The sequence below is a fragment of the Falco biarmicus genome, chromosome 1 (assembly GCF_023638135.1).
Source record: "Falco biarmicus isolate bFalBia1 chromosome 1, bFalBia1.pri, whole genome shotgun sequence".
NCBI lineage: Eukaryota > Metazoa > Chordata > Aves > Falconiformes > Falconidae > Falco > Falco biarmicus.
The window spans coordinates 71,896,333-71,918,753 of NC_079288.1; the positions used below are offsets into that span (position 1 = coordinate 71,896,333).

At 35.8% G+C, this 22,421-nt stretch overlaps 1 protein-coding gene across 4 annotated transcripts in view; it reads left to right on the plus strand.

The window, feature by feature from the left end:
* ATP8A1 (ATPase phospholipid transporting 8A1) overlaps nt 1–22,421 on the plus strand; it is a 117,309-nt gene that overhangs the window by 38,628 nt on the left and 56,260 nt on the right. For 3 of the 4 annotated variants that reach the window (XM_056334368.1, XM_056334377.1, XM_056334389.1), the window contains 11 exons: nt 14–91; nt 906–994; nt 2,960–3,004; nt 5,589–5,661; nt 7,674–7,779; nt 9,007–9,089; nt 9,290–9,339; nt 14,269–14,338; nt 15,410–15,494; nt 19,110–19,249; nt 21,180–21,318. In XM_056334368.1, the coding sequence (XP_056190343.1) occupies nt 14–91; nt 906–994; nt 2,960–3,004; nt 5,589–5,661; nt 7,674–7,779; nt 9,007–9,089; nt 9,290–9,339; nt 14,269–14,338; nt 15,410–15,494; nt 19,110–19,249; nt 21,180–21,318 (958 nt within the window). The remainder of the gene's footprint in view (nt 1–13; nt 92–905; nt 995–2,959; nt 3,005–5,588; nt 5,662–7,673; nt 7,780–9,006; nt 9,090–9,289; nt 9,340–14,268; nt 14,339–15,409; nt 15,495–19,109; nt 19,250–21,179; nt 21,319–22,421) is intronic. The other variant, XM_056334385.1, reaches the window with a different exon arrangement.

The window sequence follows — 22,421 nt, forward strand, 5'->3', positions numbered from 1 at the left end:
TCTTTATGTGTAGGACATAGACATGCACTATGAACCTACGGACACTGCTGCGATGGCTCGTACTTCCAATCTCAATGAAGAACTTGGGCAGGTAGAAAAAAAATCACTGGTTCTAGCTTCATGTGGTTTTCCAATTAAATTATTAAAATAATGTGAGGATTTATTTCAAATAACTTACATTCTTGCCTTAGTCTTTGCATATTTCTATTCATCTTGCTGGATATTTGTAAAAACACTTTGCAATGTATGGGAGTTAAATTTTTGAAACCAGTATTAAGTGAACAAACACTACTTTATGTATCAACGTGCGTGTGGTAAACACAGAAGTTTGAAGTGTATCATTAAAGTTACAAAATCAGAGGAATTCTGAGCATTAAGGCTGTCTGTAGTACAAAAATTTAGTCTCTGTTTATACACTGTGGTAGTGGGCATCTTCAGGAATATATTTCTTCTACTCCTGCAACTTGGCATTCCTGAACTGTTGGGTTCTTACTACTGTCTTGGCTTTAAGAAGATATTTCTGTGTCAAAAAGATACGTTTAGAAATGCATATATTTCTTTTACCATTTTGCTTTCTGTCAAAAATTGAGTATTTTACTAGCAAGGCCATTGGTGTTCGCTATTTTCTTGCATTTCAGCAATACGTAGAGCAAGGGAAAGTTAAGTATATCACCATGTGCTGAAGCAGGCTTAAGCTTCCTGACATCGGAGTTGATGGATGCATTTGGAAATGAGTACTGTGCATCTGCCATGTTTATGTACAGATTTGGGTTTTTTTTCTATAAACTATGACGTTTGCAGAACTGGTGAAAATACTTGGTGGGTTGATAGTAGTGAATTATGCTAGATATGTAAATAACTGCTGAACGTTAACATATAATTAATTAATTTTATCATTCATTTAGGTCAAATACATATTTTCTGACAAAACGGGTACCCTGACATGCAACGTCATGCAATTTAAGAAGTGTACTGTAGCAGGAGTTGCTTATGGGTAGGTATTTATCTGTGTGCCTTTCTTTTCCTCTGCCTCTCCATATGTACCCATGCATTAATACTACAGTTAAAATAAACTTAGACCTGGCAATATCTACAACTAGGAGTCAGTATCTTTGTGACTATAAAATGTTACTTACAAAAGGTATCATCACTTCAGTCATGACATCCCTTATTTGCAAAGAGGAATAAAAATAACGTTTAGATACCAAAGGCTTACTGCTGTAACACAACTTCAGTGCACATGGTTTTGCTATTGTTCAGTCTGTTTAATGTTATTGGAAAAGAAGTCTTCCTTCATACTTGCAAAAACTCGTGCTGTTGTCCATGCTTCATATTTTGTGTAGGTACATGATCTTCAACTAAACAATATGCAGGATGAACAAAAATTTGAATTACAGTGCTGTAGCATGAACTACAATACTGTAGCCACCATACAAGTGCCTTTTATGAATAGTTAGTGGTATAACTCCAAATACCAATTTATATTAAGAACTCTCTCCAAATAAATGCAAACAAAGCATTTTACTATTTCTTTGTCAGCGGTTGCAGCCAGCTCCTTCAGCACAGTTCATAAAAGCCTCAAACTTCCAAGATGGTTTACTTAAGAAAAAAAAATAAAATCATTAGAGCAATAAATAGAGCAGAAGCACCTACAGTGTAATTGTGTGTGGTGTACCGGTATGTTAGATGCTGGGCCTGGGCTGATCTCGGAGCATTCAGTAGCAGATAATTAGACACCTCTAGAACTGCATAGAGAGCAGGCAGGCGTCGTGAAATTTAAGTGTTGGGCTTGTGCTAACGGTGATGATTTGGCTTTTGTGCCTTTATCATTTGGATCCCTTTGAAAACCCTAATTTTCAGGAGTCTAATCTGGGCTTTCTGTTTTGAAAAAACTACAATCCTTAATGCATTAACCATCCTGATTTTTTTTTAATTAATATGTGTAATAAATTACAGTTCTAACCTGGGTATTTCGGATATGTATATACGTGTGTGTGTGTATATCTATATTGGGCTCAATTTCAACCACATCAGCTAATTTTGTGACTTAAGGATCTTTGTATAGCAGTTTTTTAAGACAAAAAATTACATCAATGCTAATGGCACTTAAAAGCAGTATTTGATACTAGATTTATTATGTATCTTCATCTGAAGTTGGTATAGGACAAATTCTAAAATTTCTCCTGTATGAAACCTTGGTGTGAATGTATTTTTTAGAAATGACCAGGTTTTTCATGTTATACTTTCCAGCTCCCATCCACCCATTTTGAAAAGACATAGGCCTGTTTTCTGATTAGCATCACGGTTTAGAAAGCAGAGCTCCTTTTTAACAGCGAACAGCCATTACAGCATCTGTCATAGCTACTCAGACAGCAGAGTCACTCTGTCTTTCTGTATTGGTGCAAATAAGAAGTTGGGAACAAAGAAAACAGTAAAACTGACTGTTCCATCTCTCCCATGCCTCTTCTTTCTAAGTGTTATAAATTGTGGTATATTTAAACATCTGTCATCATAGGGCAGAGTCCTTCATGTGCTACGGCTAGCTTTGTTCATCAGCATTTCGTGAACTCAGCCAGACAAGCTGCATTAGTATGGCTTCAGATAATTTAAAAACCAAATTTTGTTTAATGAGAAACCAACAATGTATATATACTGAAATATAAAGTAAGATTTGTGAAGAGGGCAAATGCCTTTATGTCTGCTGGTATAAGTTAGTAAATAGACAGGCTTTCAATTGAAAAAAAAAGCATTTCTAGTTTATGAAGCTTCAAGATAAACATTACAGTATTTTTCTTGTTATCTAGCACTAGCAAAATACTCTGTTGAAATAACTTTAAAACTTTTTTTAATAATTTAGTTTCATTATCTAACTTCTTTTTTTATACATGATCAGATTTTTTAGCCTTTGTGATTCTTTTTTCCTCTCCCTGTTTCTGTTCTTCCCTTACTTCTTGTGCAGCCATTGCCCTGAGCCTGAGGATTATAGTGTTCCTTCAGATGATTGGTAAGCCCTAAAAATCATTTAGTATGTGGTGTTTTGTTGAAGATCCAAGCTTAAAACCAGTGAGCAAGATCTTTAGAAACAGAGCTATGTGTGAGATGTTATACTCAAAAGTTATTTTTGCTTCAAATTGCTGCAGGCTGACAGTCTTATGCAAATTTATGTCATCAGAATTCAATGGCAATAGGTTGTATACTCTGGAATGGAATAGCTAAGAGGATCACTGAGGTGTAGTAATGTTGTTCTGCTGACTATCCGGTACAATTCGGAACTGCCTATTGGAGAGAAAGTTTTGTCATTTACTAAGGTAGTTGGTATTACAGTAACTTTGATGACATGTTTCTACTGATACTTAGGTTAGTAATAACCTCTAACATGTTTGAAAAACGTCCATATACGAGACTGAAAAATATGTAATAAGTTATTGTAAATATTTTACTTCCTACAGATAGTTTTAGAATATTAGCACTACCTAGTTCTTAACTGAAAATGAGATTAAAGCACCCAAATACACTTGGGGTCACTATTAATCTCTTAACAGGGACCTCAGGAGACTTAAATCCTGGCTTCCTTTCTGCTGCTGTCTTCATGATGCCTTCATCATCATACTTTTTAAACTAAATAGTTGCAATACCATTCAAAGTAAGCTCAGATAGATCAGGGAAAAGATGTCATTTACAGTCTTTGAATTATTACTATCATATTTGTTGAAAGTCACGGCAAGATATGTCACACAACTGCAATATGTTGTCATCTTATGTTTTAAAAGTTTGAAGGAAAAAGCTTGCTTTGCTAAAAAGAATCAACAATTCTTTAGATTAAAAAAAAAAACCTGACAAATCCTACCCACATACACACAAAAAGTGGCACACATGCACACCCCAAAATCTTACCTGGCATGAATATGATGTAGCAGCAAGGTGCTTCTTACAGAGACGTACAAGTGTGCTTAACTGTGTGAGTGGTTTTATTAAAATAATGCAATGCTTAACATGAAATTAACCATGCTTATAAGACATTTATGAAATAAGACTGGTTTTGACTAATACACATCAAAATCTTTATAAGCACGTCTGAAATGGATAAACTGATGCCTGAATAGTAGTTTAAAAAAAAACCCAAACTGTACTTCCCTTTTATAAGTGATGAACATCTTGTAAATACTTATGAAATAAGATACTTAAGAAATTTTTTTGTGTGTAAATCTGCTGTCATTAATAGAATCTGTTTATGACAGTAACATTTCTTGTCCTAAAATGACTGAATTCTAAATCTGTTAAATCTTTTTTTCTTCTTCTTCTTTTTTTGCATTGGAAAGAATTGCCTTCCAGTTTGACAACATACACCTGCAAATATTTTTCCTTTTTCTAGCACCGAGAATCTGGAAAATATCTTGAAGTCTTTGTCAGAAAGCTTTAAGCAAACAAAACGTAAACCTTAAACTCTCAACAAGTTTAATGTATCTGAAGTTATGAACATTTGATGCTTCATGATCTCTGTGCTTTCCATTTAAAAAAAAAAGTCTTGGTGAATGAGGATGCTTTTAATTTCTTACTTTAATAATAAGTTTTTAGAAAAACTAGTCCTTGAGTGGCTGTATAGAGGAGGTACTGCCATTTTATATTCCCCCATGGTAGTGCAGGTCTAAAACAGGTCACTTGGCTTTCATAGAGAATCTTTAGACTGCATGTATATAGCTCTAACTTAAATCTCCAAATGTGTTCACTCTCTTGTAAGATGATGTCATTCAAAGCAAGATCCAAAGTAAATGAAAAAATACTTTCCTCCAACTGGGTTCACTTTTCAGCAGTGTTTTGTTTCACTGAGATTAAAACTCAGTGTTGTCTTAGTACTCAACTCAAAAGCTAAGATTGTCTTAGTACTCAACAGTCAGCTGCAGTAACAAGTCTTCCTAGAAGTATCTATATTTTTGAGCTCTCAGCTTCAGCCAGAAGATTTGTGCAATTTGAGAGATCTTAGTGTATGACTATTTCTCCAGAACCATCTCCACCTTGCATGTCTGCAGTCACTACTTCACCAGTGTTGCTGTGTCTTCTTTATCTAGGTTCCTTTTTCATCATAATAGAAAACAAACGCTCTCGTGCAGACTTCACTGATGTCTGAACACAGTTTGCTTACCTCTTTTAGATACCAGACTTCCTTTTCTGCAAGCATTTGCATACCTATTCCAAAACTGCGGATTTGTCAATGAAATACGATCTCTTCAGTCATATCTTTTTCTGATCCCTTGTATAATCTCATTCTAGATAGAGATCAGAAGACAAGAAGCCAGTCTTACATTGTAGATTTATTTTTACTTCATCCTGCATTATCTGAAGTCAGCAGAAAAACTTCCCTGGTTTTAAGTGTGTTTACATAAATCAAGATTTCTTAAAATAAGATAAAATTTGGACATATGAAACAAGTACCTTTTCACTACTTTTCTCACAGTATGATTGCAGCCTTTATTGTAACAGCTACAAACCAAAATTTGTGTTTCACCTTAGCACAGTAGTGTGGATGATTTGTATATGAATTGTTAAGAATATGCTAATGGTGATCTCTTTTCCTACTTAATTATTTCTAGGCAGGGCTTACAAAATGGAGAAGATAAAACATTTAGTGACTCATCATTACTGGAGAATCTTCAAAGCAATCATGTAAGTTACATAGAAACAATTACCATTGTTTGTGAAATCAAACCATTGATTTCAGTAAGCCAAAAGATGATGTCCTCTGAAGGAAAATGAATTACATATTTACACAAAATCAGCATGCCCTTCTGAATTATAATTGTTTGTTGCTGATACATGTTAATTGGATCCAGCCTCCCCCCACTTTTTTTTTTTTTTTTTGATGGGATGATTCAGATGTTATGAGTATAAAATGCTTTCTTCATTCTGTGGGTGATTTAACATTAGTCCTGCTGTTCATATGATGTCATGACATTCATCAAAGCTTTCGGGATCAGTACAGTTAACTTACTATCCTGACATAACTTGGTATTTCTGTGCCTAGGCTTCGACAGGAGTCAGGAGTTAACCATATACGTTGTTTTTGTGTACATACTTCTATGAGGTTAGATCATCAGCTCAGATGATGAAATGAAACAGGCATTCTAGAGGCTGGTATTTGCCCCAGAAAGACAATACCACAGACAGTTAATGGCTTAGTTTCTGATTTGACTAAGAAACAATACCATCATTACCACTTTTTGTTTGTCATTTGTACAAGAGATGTTTTTGCCTAGTCACAACCAAGAATACCTGTCTTAAATAGTGTAACTGTTTGTTCTTTCCTTAAATGTTGTCTCCCTGGGAGAATAATTTCAGGGTAACTGGCAGACAGTGAAGCATTTTGTTCCTACAGATGGGGCAAGCTTAAATGCTAGGCACACAAGTGCAACTCTCAAGCATATCTAAAGCAGAGGGGGCTCTTAAACTTACCTGCACAGGCCATTTTTATTTTCAGTAACATATACTGCTTGGAAGAGGCATCATCCTGTTACTGCTGTTCTCTAGAGAATCCTTGGTGTGCAAATCATTGAATCTTGAAAATTTTCTGGTAGATACGTAGTATTAAGTATATATAATATGAGCATACAAGATACAAAAGTGCATTTGCATACATCTTCAAGTTAAAAATTCAGGCACGTATTCAAAGAGAGGTTTCACCACTGTATGTTAAGTGAATTCAGAAATACTTTGGAAAAGAATCTGTAGTTCAGCCTTCTGAATATGACTAAGAGGATCTGCTGTCCCTCAGTGGAAGAGGACAGGTACCTGCTCCCATTAGTGTTTCTGCACTGTGGAGTTAAAATTTTCAAAGACTGTTGTATTTTGTAGAGTAATTGTAAAAAAAAAAAAACTCAGCTGAAGTAGCAGCTGCTTTGAGCTTATTTAGGGGGCATGCTGGGGTTTCTTTTGAGCAACCATTCATGAGTCAGTTCATTTTCAGCTGTACGAATAAGGCTTTTAGCTGTATTTGTCAAAAACAGTCAACTATTTTGCTTATATACACTCTTCCTCTGTTTTGGTTAAATCATCTAAAATTGTTTCAGCTTTGTCAACAGGGTTGCCTGAGACATTCATGTAAATGTCGTCCCTTTAAAAGCTGTCTGCCTGACTTTGCATCATTTTCCATGTGATTTTCGGGTTCAGTTGCTACATCTTAGAATCATAGAATCGTTTAGGTTGGAAAAGATTTTTAAGATCGAGTTCATACTTCTAAAGGTTCTTCAGTGTTGTCAAATACAGTATTAAACAAAAGTAATGTAAAAGGGAGTATTTTTAGTAAAAATGACAACAATGAGACTTCAACATAGAGACTTCAATGGAGTCTTACCTTACAGCATTCAGACTTACCTTCTCTATAAAATGCTTATTTGAATTATTCTGTGTTTCTGATTACCTGCCTGTGAATTGTTATGATAGCAAATGCCACTAAATTCTATCTATATAGCTGGTACCGAAGTATAGCAGCTAAAAGTTATTCTGCATCTGAAATTAGTGTACAGATAATATCTGTTTTGTTCAGTTGTGATAGTTTTTAAAGAACAGAAGAAAAATGTTTCATTAAATGCTTCTTGACTGTTCTTTGTCTGTATCTATTATTACATTTCAGTTAGCTGTTGCTTAAAGGATTAATCACACTCTGACGTATTTTTTTTTAGCCAACTGCACCTATAATATGTGAGTTCTTGACAATGATGGCAGTGTGTCATACAGCAGTTCCAGAAAGAGAAGGTGATAAAATTATATATCAAGCAGCATCTCCAGGTGAGACTTGAGTAACTGCATGAACATACAACAAACAAACTTTATTCAAAGTTTATTGTTTTTTGAAGTATCTTTCAAAATTAAACAAGAAAACATATCACTCAAAAAAAGAATTGGTGTCAGCTAAAATCAGTTTTGTCAAAAAAAGGATTTAGACTTCTCTAATTTGCTTTAGAAAATACATATGAATGTCCTGTGGATTATGTAAGGGCAAAGGAGTGATTAACCATACAACACTCCTAAGGTGTTAGTTACATTGCTGTGGAAGTCTGAAGGAACTGTTCAAATGCAAATAGAAATCAAACCAAGAGTCAAACTGATGTCCTTGTTTGTGAACCTATTCTGTACTTGGTAACCATGGTATTGCTTTAGAACAGAAACTGTGTTTGTAATCAAAAATGAAAAAGAAATGCTTTTAATAGGATAAAAGTTCTGATAAACTGTACTAGAGAGTGAGCAAAGATTATAGTGCGGAAGGTCTGGTTCAAGCCTACTGTGGTTCATAGACAATTTTTAAATTCAGGAAATTATGAAGCAAGGCAAAATGATTACAATTTGCTTAGCTCTGCTGAGCTAATGTATTATAACAGGTTAGGATGGGAGAATGACACAAAGTGCAGAGTCTCCAGCCTTTGTCTTCCCTGTCTGCCCCAGCTCCTAGGTGTCTCTCTCTGAATTCTGTCCTTCAAGAACTAGAAGACAAGGGCAGAGGTAGGATAATAATTAAAGCTAGCCAGGCCGTGACAATGTTTTATTGGGCATTGCAAACAAATTCTGTTCTGACATCCTGAGCCATTTCATTTGGAGAGAACTGATGGCTGTGGGAGACTGGGTTGCTGCTTGAAATGTTTCCTGAATGTAGGCATTGAAGTCATCTATTATTTACAGGAATGACTTAACCATTCTTCTCTTCTAAAACAGAACTTAGACAAAAAGAAATGTACCTTGTCTAGCACCTCACTGAGGAAGGTGCTTGCCTAGGTGCTTTGAAGAGATGTTCTTGTTACTGAGCTGAGACATGTTCCTTTTGAGGACTTTCTCTGAACTGTAAACTAATTTCATCAGTTTTAACAGGAGAAACAGTTCTTTCCAGCACCACATCTAATCTTAAAATCTATAAAGGAAGAAGGAAGTCAGAAGTAGAAAAGCTTGGACTATGTCCATTAAGTTGGGGTAAACTAACAGTTTTCTGGTATGTCTGTAAAATAAATACTTGACTTGCTGCAGATGAAGGAGCATTGGTCAGAGCAGCCAGGCATCTTCGTTTTGTGTTCACTGGAAGGACACCTGACTCAGTAATCATAGAGTCTGTAAGTACATTGGAGTAACATTATAATTTGCTGTATTTACTCCTGCTGTATTCAATTATTTCTGAATAACTGCATCATGGTACATATCTATGGAGATGTTCGGTTGGGTTTGGGCCTTTTGAGGGTTTTTTTGCATTAATTCCCACTTCTTTTTTTTTTTTTTTTTTTTTTTTTTTTTTTTTTTTTTTTCAATTGTTCAGTTGGGACAGGAAGAAAGATATGAACTCCTAAATGTCCTGGAATTTACAAGGTAAACAGCATGTTGTTCACTTAATGTCTTTTTGTGAAAATACTTTGTTAATTTTTCTTGCGGATAAAAATGTTTGCGTTTTTTATATTTATACAGGCAAAATATGCAGGTTGTGTAGCTTTTATCTCTGTGATACATGATCGTACTAGAGGGAAAGCAGTGTACATGATTAAGATCACACTTCTGGTTTTATTGGAAAACACGTTGAGGCATGTGTTTTTTCCTGTTGTCTCCTTCTTGGCTAACATTTTTCACTTTTGCTTTTGCACAAAGATAGAAAAAAAACCTTGATCTCAAAACTTAAAAAAATAATGTGAAAAGACAGTATGGGAATGTACTTGAACTTTTAAATGTATTTCTGAAAGCCCTGGCACCATGTGATTTTACTATAAAAACTTCATTCTTTGGGTGCAGGGGGAGAGATTCAAGTAAGTGTTATACATAACTTGTGTTTGCCTTGACTGATAGAATGAAATTTTGCATTTGACCTTAAATACACTTGCAGAATTATGACTTGTTTAAATACACTAGACTGAAGCCCATTCTCTTCTGAGTAGCATCACTAGAGTGCTGGCCAGTTAGATTTCTTGGAAACTGAGTTTATAACATGCTTAGCTTTCAGTAAAGATTTTCTGTCAAAGCTATTGAAGTTGCAAAGGTTCCCATAAGAAATCTGGATGCAGTTTCACTTGTTATGTGTATCTGCTTAAATTGTATCCATGTATGCTGTCTGTGTTCTAAGTGTTCATGTAGGCCCGATGCTTGCTTTAGCACAAAATGGGGAAGGGATTTGTATGTAGGGGAAGCTTTTTTCTTTCTTCCCCTCTTCCTTTCTTTCCCTTTTAGAATGATTACTTGTAATTAGACCTGCAGAAATTTATCATTGTTTTTCTTCCTGTCCTATTATGTTTCCCTTTAACTTAGGTAAAGAAGCAAAAAGATCAAAAAAAATAAAAATCCAAGACAGTACTGGAGAGATGGGCTGAAAATGTATAGGCTGGGTGAAATGATGGAAGTAGTTGCCTATAGTTATAAGAATAGCGTTAATACTATGAAACATAAAGTAAGATCATCACACTAAAAAAAACCAAATGGAGCAGAAAGGAATAGGTGTAGCTTTTAATGTCTTTTAATGACTGCTTGCAATTAATGTTTTTATATATTTTAGAGGACATACCTGAAATTTTCCAGATTTATGCCATGGTTTCATTTTTCTGTAGGCACCACTTTCACTTTCTGTTCTGAAAAGTTAGCAAGTATGCAGCACAAAGCGCATTGGGTTTAGTTTGACATCTGTGAAAGTTTATACTGCATTCCTGGAGTAGCAGTGAAGCATTCCTTCTTTGTTTCTGGTTTTGATCTTTGTCTTGATTTCATAGATCTTTTTAAACTTCTGACAGTCTAAAATTGTACTTTAAACAGTGATACTTTATGGAGTAAGGAGACTTGTTTTTAAATCTTATCCTTTGGAGGATTAAGGTTTTTGGTGGATACCAGTTTGCCTAACAACGTTATTAAGTTCCAGTTTTATAGCTGAATTTGTTCTTACTCTGTAATATTCAGCTTTGCTTGGAACTGATTTGTTGGAAGCACTAGAGGTCACCCTTGTTCCACAGCAAGAGAAATTTTGGCTCCAAAACATAACACCATAGGTAGGCGTAGGAGCACGTACCTTCAGGGCAGTAATATGTGGTGATTAAACTATTTCCAGGTGTTCCAATTTTTTCTCAGAAAAAATACAAACTAATTCCTTGCCACCCATCCAGTACAAGCCAAAAAAGACTCTCTACAAGTAGAGTGCAACAGTGTCAAAATTTGATAGGGTAGTCTTTCGGAGAAGTATGTTACAGAAGTGAAAGTTGTAAGGATGCTTGGTAGAGTTGTCTTTTATGGTATTCTCTTCTTACAGTTATTATAGCTGTGCCTGTGAGAAGAGAAGTAGCACACTTACACAATATGCTAATTATACTTTGTTCATAGCAAGGAAGTAGCTCTCAGTCTTAACTGGCAGGTGAGCATACTGAAAGCAACTGATAATCCTTAGCCAGCTGATAGTTACTCCTAAAAGGTAGTGTTATTCTCTGTGGAGCAAATAGTGTCTTAATAACTTGTGCTGAGTTTAGGTTGCCTCCAGTAGATACTCAGCTCAGATGCCACGACTGCTGTGGTATCCTTAAGCTCAAGGAAGTTCAGACCCTCTGCTGTTCAGGGCTCCCCATACTGTTAGGGAAAGAATTAGGTGGTGGTGTTCCTGTTCTTGTGTTCACTCACCTGAAATTGTAACAAATAGAAAAACAGCAGCTGTCTCTTGGGAGCCAAAACCAGCTCCTAGGGTATCTCTGCAGCACAAGGAAAGTAAGGCACTATGTCAGTTAAGAATCCAGATGCAAAGTGTCTTATGCTTACTGTCATCCCTGTGCTGACTACCTGCACTGTCTTTTCATCTGGGCCACTTGCTTAGATGAGCATGATTTTGGGCGTGTGATTCCTTGTTTCAGTAAGCATAAGTGATATCCACTCTCAGTGCACAAATCAGTGCACCTCAGTCTTTGCATCAACGTGTCGTTTCTAGCAGTGCTACTGAATGAGGTTTTGACTTGTATCTGCTTACTTCTTAGAGGAATGAATTGAATATTAGCACCAGAATTAATTTCACTGGCAAGTGTTGAGTATAGATGTAGTAATAATAGGTGAGTATCTGGAGTATGTACCATCTATTGATTTAGTGACCAGTTTTCATCCGTATCCCTGGGGCATACTTCCACATTCTAGCAGATTCTGCCTCTGTGATAGTTACAGAGTAAAGTTTCTTGTCTAAAACCTAAATATTTTTGATATAGAATGCCAGTGTATTTACCTGAAATACAGCAGTATCTTGACTAGTCCCCTGTCTGATGAGTTTTATGAATAATCCACATTGTGTTGGCTGTTGTATTGGGCAGACATAAGTCCCCCTTCTACAGCATTTGAGACCTTATCTCTATTATTCAAAGAGGTCCAGAATATACTGATCCTGTTTTGTGACTGAAAACTGATACTTCTAAATGTAGAACCATGAGTAGCTGACAGAGGAGGTACCAAAACCTCTGTAGTAGTGTTTGTTTTCTGTGGTTGTGTGCTTACACTTGGAAGAAATTTTTGTCTTAAACCTGAGACAGATTTTAAAGTAACAGAGAGCCCATCAAGAACTATTTCTGGAAGCAGCAAATCTTGTGACTGGTGGAATTCTTTCTGTCCTCCTAAGATGCTTCTGTCCATCTGTAACGCCATGGCAACCCCACGGGAATTACGAGCTATTCTGCCTCCTTGTCACTGCCCAAAGGGTTTCCTGGCCCACAGGTGTATAGTAGATCACAACGGTGGGTTTGCAGGATTCCATAGCACACAAGGAGATGGTGGCTTTATTTTCTAAATTATTAGAGATTAGTACAAATTACTATTAATAAAGCAAGTATTCTCGTGAATAATAAGGTAAGTACATTTATGTTTTAATAGTAGCAGCAACTATGTATTTCCATATATTACAAGTTGCTACTAAAATACTACTAGTGAAGAAATACACTTACAATGTTAACTACGTGTGCATGCACACAGAAATACACACACATACACATACATATATATTTTTGTGTTACTCAAAATAGTATTGGTACGGTGTTCACCAAACTGCTCCCAGGAGTGGGGCCTCAAAGTCAATGATAGACAAAGTCTGATTTTGAAGAGTGAGAGTCAGTAGTCAGCCAAGAGTTCTCGGTGATGGTCAAATAACTTGTCTAGGTCTCAGAGAAAAATTCATGCAGGGGTGGCTCTCAGAGAGAAGCTCCATTTAGGGTAAAAGCAAGCGATTTTCATATGGCAGAGACACCACCACCTGGAGCAGTCAATAGATGCTGCTGATTTCCAGGTTTCATCTGGGACAGCCAGTAGATGATGGTGTTTTCTTTTCTGTCAGACCAGTTTTGATTTTTCCAGACTGTTTTCCTGTTCCTTAGCTAGAACAGCCAATAGCAGTTGCCAATTCCTACTTTGTCAGGTTGTTTTCTCTGTTTTCTAGACTTTTTTTGTACAATATTTGTACAATAATGCTATTTGATGGGATCCAGTTCCAACAGGAAACAAAACTGTGAAAGTTTTGTTCACTCCCTTCTCTTCTGTGTATTTTACTGTGAACTGTTGCATGAGAAACGTGTTTTGTTCCCTGAATAGTTTCTGCAGATTTATTTAAAAAGTTGAAGTTTTAAAGAATTATGGTATGTATACATGTTTTGACTGGGTGTGATGTAGAATTTAAAGCATGCTTGTTGGAGGACCTCAAAGGCAAGACAGAAAGCAGAGAGTGACAGTCTTCTCCATGATTTCCTCCAATTCCTACCTCGGTCATGAGGACAAAAAGGAAAAAATACTGTATTGCATCAATAACTGAGAACCAGAGAGTAGTTAAAATGAGACGAGCCCCTTTCCAATTCTTAGCGTACGTCAAACTTCGGGTGGTGAATGCACTTCTGGGATGACAGCAATAGGACTGCAGCATAGTACAGCGTATGAGAGAGACTAGCTGGGAAGGAGGAAAAAGCTGAAACGGTCCGTGATGCACTGCCTCTTTATGATATTGGTCACAAGTGCTTTGTGCTTTAAGATGCTTTTTTGTGATGAGTAAACAGTATTCAGAGGAAGGTAAAGATTCTCAAATTCATTTTTACAGGAAGAAGGCCTACAGAAGTATGCACAGAAAAACAGCACTCACTCTAATTATTAGACAGTAAAACTGTTTTTCCATCCCAGTCAGCTGAGAACATAATTCAGAATAGATAGTCCTAACTTCTTTTCCTTTGTCTTATATAAAGATGTATATTGATATTCTTAGGTAAAATGCTGGTAAATATTTATACTTACGAACCACCTTATATAGGGCATTTTTTTTTTTTTCAGCACTAGGAAGAGAATGTCAGTGATAGTTCGCACACCATCGGGAAAGTTAAGACTCTACTGCAAAGGAGCTGTGAGTGTTATTCTGTTTTCACTGTATCAAAGAACATGTGCTACCAACACAAATACAAAAGTAAAAGGTGGTTTATAACTGCAGTCAAAACGTTAAAAATGTGAGAGAAGGAATGCTGATGACTTTTTCAGTGTACATCATTTTACTGTGTAAGCTGTTTGATGTGATGCACTAGTTAATGTCTTTTTTTACTAACTGTCCATGAGGGTATAACAGATCTGTTCATCCTGTTCTTTGTACTGGACTAATACCTTTATGCTTCTTATTCATTGCTTTCTTCTGTACTCCAAGAAAATGGTTGAATGTATGGCTTAATCTATTAGTTACTTGCTGGAGTAGCTAAGTATGAATCACGTGGTAGAAATAGTAATCTGTCATAAGTGACTAGATGGAAATTTTAACCTACCATTGACATTATGCCAGAAGTAAATTTTCCTGAACACAGGATCTATGGGAAGGTATCTTAATCATAATGTACCTGGAGTGGCAGAGTTGCTCATTAGTTTTTGTTCTGTATGTTAAGTCAAGTTTGAGGGGGAGGGAGATGCAAATCCCTTTCCCGAATGGTTTAAAAAAAACCCAAAAAATAATGAAGTTGATGGAATATAAATGTCAATTCTATATCTTTTCTAGTGGAGAGAAGAAGCTGTTGTTAATATTCTGTTTATCAAGCTGCCTACAAAAAGCTGAGAATGGCAGTTTTGCAACACTAATTTTACCTTGTGGGCTCAGTATTAAAGAGAAAACCGGCATTTTAGGAGATAAAAAAAATTCATGTTGCAAGCCAAAGGGGGATGCAGTGCTTTTCAAAATGAAGGGAGATAACAGCAAAACATGTAGAAGAGAAAAACTGCATTGTAGCAGAATTTGTAAATTTAGAGAATCTGAGGATTTGGAATGTCCTTTTTTCCTTTCTCTGAAGTAAAATCACTTCTAGTCACCTTTTTTATGCTGAAATTAACTAATGTGCTACATACTTTTCTTCAGTCTTCCTACATGATTTGTGTTGTCTACACTGAAAAACTCATTTTTCTATTAAACTGCTCTGAGTTCTTTTTATTTGTTTTGTAGGATACTGTAATTTATGACCGTCTTGCTGAAAGTTCAAAATATAAAGAAATCACCTTAAAACATCTAGAGCAGTTTGCTACAGAAGGTGGGTGATGATATTCAATATAAAACTAAATACAAAAATCAATTACTGCTCCACTTTTCAGCTTTGCAGTTTTATGTTGCTGTAATGTTTTATTCACGTTAAATCTGAGAATTACATTTTAGCAATTCCTCCTAAAAAAGACCATCTACACAATGGAGTCTTTTAAACAAAATGAATTTTTCCAGAGAGCAAACACATTGCACATTGTTTGTTTCTGTGAAGATTTCATTTCTCATGGTCACTTTTATGTCTACGCACAATGAATGCTGTAGGGATGGCACACAGGAAGAAGTAGCCGTAGTGAAGAAGCTTGGAAATTATTAGTGTGGTACTTTTAAGGTAGCTTTATGCTATATTATTTCTGTCACCAGTCACAATAAGGGGAACTGCCAGCACTAGCTTTTCATATGATGTTGTTTTGGCATCTCTGTTGTTTTATCACTTCTACAAAGCAGTTGCTAATGATGGGGAACCCCTCCATGAGGGTTCATGAATTAAGAACAGCAAGTAAAATTTGAAAGACTCTGAAATTAAGATGATTGATACAAACAGCCAGTTAGCTATTAGTAATAGTGGATTCCACAGTACAAGTGTGAGCAGGAGGCATCTGCTTTCATGTATGTTCTTCTAGACAGTTCCTAGATCTTCCATGCCTTGCCCTCTTTCTGGTATCTTAGTAAAAGATTATAGAATTGTACTGTGAAGTATCACAGTGGTTTAATTTATCGATGAGTTGGGAGAGAGTAGTTGGAAGGAGAATTATAGTAGTGTGGGAAACTGAAATGCAGGTTTTTTTAATACACTGTTACTAGAACATTAAAATTATTTTTTAATGTGTCTTAAGAAATAAGCTTACACTGGAAAGCAAACTTTATTAAAATATTTTCCTTCTAAAATACAATCCTTACCTTTTGGTAACTGATGTCTGGCCAAATCATCTTGTATAAGGAAAGGTCCTTTTTCTGTCTGTTAATACTTACGACTTCTCTAATTTTTCTCTTTTGGTTTATAATTGAATTTAGCATTTTGATTAGTGTCATAGTTGGCACCTTCAGTCTGTTGATTCTGTCAGTGACAGCAGAAGCAAGCTACAGAACTGTTTCTTGTGTTAGATTTCCATATCAGGATCTCTTCAGGAAGATTTGGTTAGGCTTAAAGAGAGTATCAAAGTTATAATAAACGATACAATAAAGTTGAAAGCAGAACTAAAACCAACCAAATTTGACTGATGGTACAACCTGAAGCCTGAGATACACCCTCTGAGCTCGTGAATCTGGTTGTATGAGCTGTTGGGCCAGTTGGGGGTTATATAAAGCCTAACAAGGATCAGCTGAGGAAAAGTTACTTAGATGTGAAGTTAGTTGGATCGTAAGGCTATATAATTGGTTACAGAAAGGGTAAAAATAGATCAGTATCTGCTACCCTGTGTGAAGCAATATGAAAATTTCAGTCCAGTTCTTGATTACTGTTCTTGTTAAATCAGTGGAACAACTGGCAACATTTTTTCCTTAGCAGTCAGGTTGGACCAAATGAATCAATGTAAAAAGTGAAAAATTCCACCCATCTTTAAAACCACTGTACATAGGTATTAGTGTTAAGAAGGTGTTCAAGTACTTCTTGTACCCTTCTTCTCAACAGATGAAAAGCTTTAGTGTTCAGAAGAATGAATTGCTAACCTTTCAAAAGCATAATATTCAATCATTAAAAAAAAATAAGTAAGTGCGTCTCTCTCTCTGGAATCGATTAAAGAAATAGGTATTTATTTTTGCAGCCAATGATGTTGCAAAGTTTCTCATGAGTATCCTTTCATGTGGCAGTACAGTATGTCCTTGGCATTTGCTGCATGCTCTTGGTGTGTTGTTCAAAAATGAAGTGGTTAGCATGGCTGGTATTTATATTTAAGCATTTATTAAGCTTGAGTGTTAATGCCTGCTTGGATAAATAGAAAAAGTGTGTAATTTTCCTGTGGTGTTGTTCCAGTCTGTTAAGAACCAGACTTAATGATATTTTGTTTTCCACTTTTCATTTGGAAGGTTCTTTTAAATCACAATGAAAAGAATATTTTTTTTAAATTAAAAGTAGAAAAAATAATTAGTTTCTGTTTTAAAAATTAAAAACAAATGCCTTGGAAAACCTGTTTGCTGATATCCTGTACACACAGATTTCTTTTCTTCGTTTTGTCATCTGCATAAAATATGTTGAAGGAATTGTGGAAACAGTATCACTGTTAAGTCAAGTCATAAAATCCTTTCCTCTCCTTCACCTCATACTCATTTTTGGACCTTGCCAGCATATCCTTACTACGCAGAGGAAAAAAAAAGTTGATTTGTCAGCCTTAAGTTTATTCTCTAGGTCTAGATGGTGAGACACTGCATTCCTGATGCTATTTAGTTGTTAAGATATTTGGATTACACATGATTTTCATCCTGAAGATACTAAATTACTGTCATAATCTAAGACATGTTTGTATTATTTCACGCCAAGCCTCTTGAACGTTACAAAATTTCTGCTGGTGCTGAGCTGTACACGATAGAAACCTGTGAAAAAAAAATGATTGTGTTTACCCATCACTGGTTATGGTGGTGTTTGTCTCCTAGAGCAGAGTGGCCAAACGACCAAAGGCACTAACTACATTAGTCCTGTCTATCCCCCTTCCTAAATCTACCTGTCTGCAAATTATGGCTTCATAAAACATCATATGACTAGAGTAAGGCTTTTCTCAGTATATAAGGAGTTATGCCAGTTTCATGCTCTAGAAATCTTAAGAATCTGATAATGTGTGAAAATTAACTGTTACAACATTCACACCTAGCTACTTAAATTGAATGTAAATGTGTGTTGTCAAAAAATAGATGTTTCTTGTAATCTTAACAGTCTCAAATTCTCACTGTAGTGCTTAATTCAGATTTCTGCTGAAGGAAAAAAGCTGTTAAGTATAACCAGCTCAAAGACTGTTAAGTAAAATCTCCAAATGTTGCCTGTAGACAAAGATGTTATTTTAAGAACTTGGAAAGCTGGAAGAACCTCTGAGATGGGGAAATAAAATATGAGTGGATTCAAAGTCTGCTTCTAGAAGCTAGATTTTTAACTTCAACTGAGAATTTCTGAAGGATTCGTGGAGGGGTGAGGAGGAGGGTAGTTGTGAAATTATGCTTATATATTTAAAATTTCTTGCTTTCCAGCATAGCAAAATTTAAGTTAATAAAATCTTTGTTCAGAAATATATTTCAATATTATAATGTTCCTAAAAATCTAATCTATATACCTGATTAGCAGTTGTAATTTGGGATTGCTTCATGTCTTGTTTACAGCCAAAGATAAGTCAGATCATGTGTAAAACTACTTGTTCCTTTTTTCCCCTGAAGTACATCACCTGTATTACATTCACCTACCTTGAAACAGTTACTCTGTTGAATAAATTTCTATTTATATCATGGTTTTTACTTTATATATATTAAAAAATGTTCTTCAAGACACGCAGCAGTAAGTTGAAAATCAGGCATAAGCATACATAAAATATGGAATAAATACAGCTTTTAGCAGTTTTCCTTGCAGGCATATCAAGGAAGGGACTAATGAATACAGAATCATACTTAATTTCTACTTTCTCTTTAGGCTTAAGAACTCTGTGTTTTGCTGTGGCTGAGATTTCAGAAAGTGATTATCAAGAGTGGTTAGGTGTCTATCACCGTGCTTCTACAGCTATACAAAACAGAGCACTCAAACTTGAAGAGAGCTATGAACTTATTGAAAAAGTATGTGTAGCTTTTCGGGTTATTTTGGGGTTGAGGGTTTGGGGGGTCTGGGGTTGGAGGGGAGGGGGAGGGGGTGGAGCGGCTGGCAGGTGGGCAAGGAGCATGGGGTTTTTAATTCAGGTCCTTGTTTTCCATACCATGAAATCTTAATCATTATTGAGGAATAATGCTTAGATGGAAGAAAATTTAGCAGTATACTGATAGCTGTGTCACGTAGTCCTTGCAGTTCAGATGGTCAAAATGAAGGAAAGATTATTTTGACAAAAGTTTTTGGAGCAAGTAGCTACCTTGCCAGAAAGTGTTCATTTTCAGTTGAACTACTGGAAAGCTTTTTTTCAGAGTTGCTGTATTGCATAAAAAGGTGTAATAACAGGCAAACATCTGCTTTATTCTATAATGCTTGTAGAACCAGAGTAGTTGAGGCTGGAAGGGACTTCTGGACGTCATGTAGGACACAAATCCCTGCTCAAAGCAGGGCTAATTTTGCTTGCCCAGTACTTCGATGAAGTTTTGAGTATCTGCAAGAAGGCAATTTTCCCAGCTGCAGTAGGCAGTTGGTTTGTGGGGTTTTTTTAGTGCTGAACTATTCTTTTTCCCCTTTTTCTGAATTAAAATTTCTGTTGCTGCAGAATGTGACTGTTGCCTCTTCCCCTTTCACCATGCACTTCTTAGAGGAAGATGGCTTCTCTGCAAGTCCTCTTCAGTTAGTAGAAGGTGGCTGTGAAATCCCTCCCTTATCCTTTTTTTCCCCATGTTAAACTCGTCCTGCTTCTTCAGGCACTCTTAACATAGTGTGCTCCAGGCCCCAAGCTATTTTTGTGTCCCTTCACTGGACTTGCTCTACTTTGTCAACCCCTCTTGTACTGAAAGCCCAGAAAGACAGGTAAAACCCAGGGGCAGCCTCACAAGAGCGGAGCTGTAATCACTTTCCCTTGAGTTTCTGGCAACACTGCTGCTGGAGTAACTGACCATGTGGTAAGACTTCACTGTCTCCACAAAAAAGGCTCCCGTGGCTTTTAAATGTATAAGCAAAGGGAGCTCGTGAAACCAATATTGCGTGAAGTTTTAATACTTCACATTTTTGGGGAGATCAGTTTTGGGGGTTTTCCTTGGAAAGGATAAGAGAGATTACATTGATGAAACTGCTTAAAATTCAGACCCTCAAAAACCTGGTGTTTAATTCATGAAAAAGAAGAGTGAGGGTATGTAGTTTCTGTCACTTTGGGGACTTCATGAGATGCACACTTTATCCAGACATGCACAAGACAGTCTTAAAACTATGTAACTTTGTTAACGCCTAGGCAGCCCTGCTGCCCTTACAAATTTTTGTATTAGCTGCACCAGTAATTTCTCAGTATGCAGGCCATGCTGCAACCAGGATTGCACAAAATTAGATTTATCATGGTGTCATTAACGGGGTTTTAGCTAGTTTTAAAGGTACAGAAATGTGAAGTGTAAAAATGGCTGTATTCACAAAAAGCATATAGATGTGCTGCATGGGAAGTTAAAACCAAACATAATCAAGATTGTAGTTTCAGATTAAGATGAATTGACAGGTTGTGGGTTTTTTACAAGGGGAAGAGAAATCATGCCAAGTGAGAGAAGACATGGTATTAGTACTCCATAAGTCTTCAAATCAGAGAGGCGCCCCTCAGGAAAAGATAGCTGTTGCTGAACAACCTACTGAGCTTGTGAATAATTGGGTAAAGTTTGAGGGGTCACATTGTGCAATTTGCCAAGACACATAGATATTTATCTTAAAGCTCATAGGTATAAACTGAAAGATCTTTATTAATTGATACCAAATCTGGGTAATGAATTTAGAGAGCATTAATCTTGTAAATACGGAAAGTTAAACAAAAGAAATGTAGAGATTAAAGCTGAATTTAAACTGAAAAAACTGCATGTACTGAATATTTTATGTTCATAGAATCTTCAGCTGCTTGGAGCAACAGCAATCGAAGATAAATTACAAGACAAAGTGCCTGAAACCATAGAGACGCTCATGAAAGCAGACATAAAAATTTGGATACTTACTGGGGACAAACAAGAGACTGCCATTAACATCGGTATTATATTCACATTTATTTGATGGCTTTGTTACAGATCTAGAAATTACAGAAGTTGCTGAAGTAAAATTGCTTTCAGAACAGAAAGATATCTTGTAAAAAATAATACTATATGTAATTCCAGAATTTAAATGTTAACTTACTTTTCACTCGGTGGTAGGGGGAGAGTGGGGAATGGTGGATTCTTCCTTGTCAAAACAGTAACAGCAAGAAAAATTCATATTATCATAAAGAGGAAGAAAAACCAGGCATTTGTACTCCTTTGTAGCATCTAAAATGAATTAAAAAGAATACATTGTTTGGGTTTTACAGTCAGAGGGAATAATATTAGGAAAATACAAGTGTTCTTAGTTTCCTTTCTATATATTTCCTCTTTTCAAGAAAGCTATTAGGGACCATAATCTCAAGTAAAGCAAAACAATATAGATTATGTATTAAAGTACTATAAACTTTACCATCAATCAGAGGTTTCCTTTTATTATTTCCTTTTATTATAAAGGAGGGAAGAAAAGAATAATGAATTAAGTAATCTGAACAGCGACAGATCTGTATTTTTAAATAGTAATACATGAAAGCTGCATTTAAGCTCACATGTAAAGAATATTAAATCTTATCAGCACTTCTGCCATAGCCTAGCTATGTGCCCAAAATAAAGCATTATTTTGGTCATATCCTTCTTATTATTATTTTTACTATTAAAGAGCTTTTTTGTATGCATGTGATACAGTTGGTCTAAGGTTATTTTCATTAGTACCTTCAGGTTTGAGGTAATACACATAATATCAGTATTTTCACTTTAGTAAGAATGGTGATATATATTTGTCTAGGCAGCCTGCATCATTAGCACACAGCATACGTTCTGTTTAAAGCATCAAAGAATAAAAGAAAAGAATAGGAACATGTATATATGCAAATTTTGTATAAAATGCGAGTTGAATTCCAAATATTTGCAAGGCTAAGGGAGATGCTGTTTTCTATAACTCCCTGTAAAGATCTTTCTTTTCCTTCTGAGCACCTCTGAATAAGACACAACAGTTGCAAGCTACAGCAAGAAAAATTCTGACTGTTCTGACTTTGTACCTGTATATCTAATTTTTATAGAA